The sequence below is a fragment of the Aureococcus anophagefferens genome (genome assembly GCF_000186865.1).
Source record: "Aureococcus anophagefferens unplaced genomic scaffold AURANscaffold_39, whole genome shotgun sequence".
Classification (NCBI taxonomy): Eukaryota; class Pelagophyceae; order Pelagomonadales; family Pelagomonadaceae; genus Aureococcus; species Aureococcus anophagefferens.
The window spans coordinates 192,433-195,659 of record NW_008705596.1 but is presented as its reverse complement, the minus strand read 5'-3'; the positions used below and the strand labels follow the sequence as shown (position 1 = coordinate 195,659).

Sequence of the window (3,227 nt, the reverse complement as noted above, 5' to 3'; positions counted from 1 at the left end):
GTCGTCGTCATCATCATCGGCGGCGGCGGCGGCGGCGGCGGCGGCGGCGGCGGCGGCGGCGGCGGCGCGCGCGCGCGTGGGGGCTTCGGAGGGGCCAAGGACAGTGTATGACATGTTCACCAACCTCTGGACACGTGCGGCGGCCGCAGGGTGGCCCAGATGCCGCCGAAGAGCGAATGCTCGCGAATCGCTCTCGGGTCTTCGAGCAGCTTTCCGGTCACCAGATGCGCGAAACGTGAGTAACCGAGAATGTGGTCTGTTAGCGCCACGCGTAGGCAACCCGTAGAGACTGCGAGACACGCAGAACTGATCCAGCGGGCGCTGCTGCGCCGAAAAAGGTCCCCCCGATTCGCTCTCGCGGCATCCCGTCAGCGACGCGCACGCGCGCGCCGCGCGACAGCGTCGTCGCGCGGGGACCAACGCGCTCGCGTAGAGCTGCGCGTCGGCATGAACTAGCTCGTGTCAAGAGGGCGCGCGGCGCGAGGCCAGCGGCGAAAAATGAGAGATGATCAGCTCCAGACGCTCTCCCGAGCTCCCGGAGAGCAAAAACGAGGGTGTTCTTTAACTAGGACTACAGTACTATGTACTACACGGCTATATATGGAATGGTACCACACATGGTACGCAAGGTGAAAAGCAAAACTTTTTGAGGCGCCAGCCGCGCGGTCGGGACTATCTGCGTTAAGCTAGCCGCGCCGGGATATTAGTCGGATCGAGTGGGGCCTAAAGGGAGGCTAGAGACCCGAAAAAAATTCCGCGCGCGTCTACCCCCTGCTGGGTGTATCTTGTGCCGGCACAGTGTGCCGGCAGATCTGGCGAAGCGAAGTGTGCCGGCACAACCAGAAATAGCGTTTTGTCGGTGTGCCGGCACGTTTGGTCGGGCCCAAAGTCGACGGGGCCGGGGCCTGGGCGTGTGCCGGCACAGCGGGAACACACTCTAACCCTCGGACGCTGAATTGATTTGCTTGAAGCGCCCCTGCGCACGTCATGCTACGACCGGGGCCCAGGGGGTGGGCCCGGAGTCGCTTTGAACATCATGCCATGACACAGTGCGTTTCAGCGTCATGACATCGTGCGCGCGTCGCGTTACATAGTGTTCCGGTCGCGATCTTCGCGTCCGACGGGGCAGCCCCTGGGTCAATGGTCGTTTCGTGTGGTTTATGTACGAATTCGTCCTTCGGACGGAACAAAATGCTACGTCCGGACATCCTTTTTTCTTGATTGTGGGTTCGAATTTCCACGCGCGCGTGACGACGACGACGGCGGCGACGACGACGACGACGGCGGCGGCGGCGGCGGCGGCGGCGGCGGCTGCGGCGACCGACCAACCGAGAGCCCCTCTAAAGGGAATTGGTAGGGACGATGATATACGACTCCCGATGCTGCGAGAAACCGGGGCCCTGCGCAGAAGAAGTAACTAGCCTCCAACTAGCTGCTTTTATAGCTCCAAACTTGCATAGACGCGTTTCCGCGGACCGCGCGCGGTGTGCCGGCACACCGGAATGTGCCGGCACAAGCCGGATTCGACTGTGCCGGCACACCCCGGGGAGGCCGTCTCTGCGCCGGCGCGGCTACCGGCACAGCGAGCTCGTTTGCTTTCCACCTTGATCGTCACGCAGCAGCTTCCACGGCGTCGAGGCCAACAGCATAGTGCGGAACCTCGACTCGTGGCGTGGAACCGAACAGGAGCGACTCTACGTCCTCCAGAAATGCGAAGACCACGGCCGGGCATAGGCTGAACGCCCCGCCGACGACGACCCTGACTGAAACTACTCAGTCCCGACTCAGTTCGACCTGAGTACGACCGCGGCCCCGCCCCCGACAACCACCCCAAAAGGCAGCCCCAGCCACTGTGACCCCGAATATGGACGCCTCCGTCCGCCACGTCTCCTAGGGTAGGCTAACTGTGATTGTTGTCTCGATCATCCACGGGAAATCCAGCGATCCGCAATCGCCCCCCATACTGAGACTGAGCCGGCTCAGTAGGCTCAGTATGAGCCAGAGTATGAGCCGCCGCGACCGGTCGCGCGGCGGCCCGGAAGAGGCCCCACCCGACCCCGCCGCGCACCCGCCGCCGCCCCACGGACCCCACGGGCTCCCTGGACAGAGATGGCGCCAGACCCGGGGCTCTTAAGGGCGACTAGGGAGAGGGGCAAGCCTTAAACTCAGCTTCGTTGGGTTTCTCGTCAGCTTCGTTGGGTTTCTCGTGTCCATCGCTCGCTCACTTGGCCAAGGCCACTTGGGGGCTACTTGGAGGCTGTTGAATTGCCCATGTTCAGCCCCAGTCGCAACCTTAGTTTCTCATGCCCAGATGATTGGATCCATTCATCACTTGCTGAGTCTTTACCGCTAGTCTTTACAATACTTGCTTTTAAATCCAGTATGCTTAGCCAGGGAATTTAATTGTCGCGTTTTTCCCAACCTGCATGTTTCTTGTTAAGAAATGCCAATCAAAATGAGTGCACCCTTAGCGTGAAGGACTCCCCTTCATCAAAGATGAGAGGTCGCCTATTGTCAATGGCAGACTCTTCGCACTGGCGGTCTGTCCGGCCACGCTCTAGCGTCGATGTGCCATAGCCTGACCAGCCATCAAAGACACCAACAGTACCTGCAATCACGCTAATTCAGTAGGTGCTCATACTCGTCAAACCCAGCATGTGGCCAACAGAGCGGACAATGATACAATGCACGCGACTCACAGTCTCGTCAGCAACCACCTGAAGTGAATGCATTGCTCAAACAGAAGTAAGGCCACAGCGTCGCACAATGTCATTATATCGCGAACGCCCAACAAATAAAAGGCCACCAAAGGCAGAACTCGGTGTGCCTTGAATGCAAGACTTTAGACTAGAGTTAAGCCGATTGGCATCGAACGCTGCAGACACTATCAGCTCCATCCAATATGGTACTTGTCACTTCGGTGGGTAAAGCATCAATGTTGTAAGCAAAAACCTGGCAGAATTTGTTCGCCAATTTAAAATATATCATTGAATGTACGGACCGTATGCGTTAATGGATTGTGCAATGCGTGCCTAATCAAAGGGTCCTCTGATTGGGGTAGTAGCGTGAGTACTGCTCAGACGCGCACTGCAACTGTCCTAGGAATGCCCAGCGTCGTTCCTCCCAGCGATGCTGCTGAGCGTCGCTTACCGCGAAGACTTCGGTTTGGTACCATCGACGTAATTCTTCCATTCCTGTGACACTCGCCTCTCGATCATGAGTTTCGT

The 3,227-nt window shown here is 58.8% G+C and overlaps 1 protein-coding gene across 1 annotated transcript; it reads right to left on the bottom strand.

Annotated features, from left to right (window-relative positions):
• Nucleotides 1-2,111: 2,111 nt before the first annotated feature.
• AURANDRAFT_72601 (hypothetical protein) lies at nt 2,112-3,227 on the bottom strand (the record flags this gene model as incomplete). The annotated part of the gene is made up of 7 exons (XM_009042879.1): nt 2,112-2,422; nt 2,466-2,608; nt 2,663-2,717; nt 2,766-2,827; nt 2,886-2,952; nt 3,002-3,032; nt 3,089-3,227. 7 exons carry the CDS (start codon nt 3,190-3,192, stop codon nt 2,387-2,389), a joined length of 498 nt encoding a protein of 165 aa, XP_009041127.1.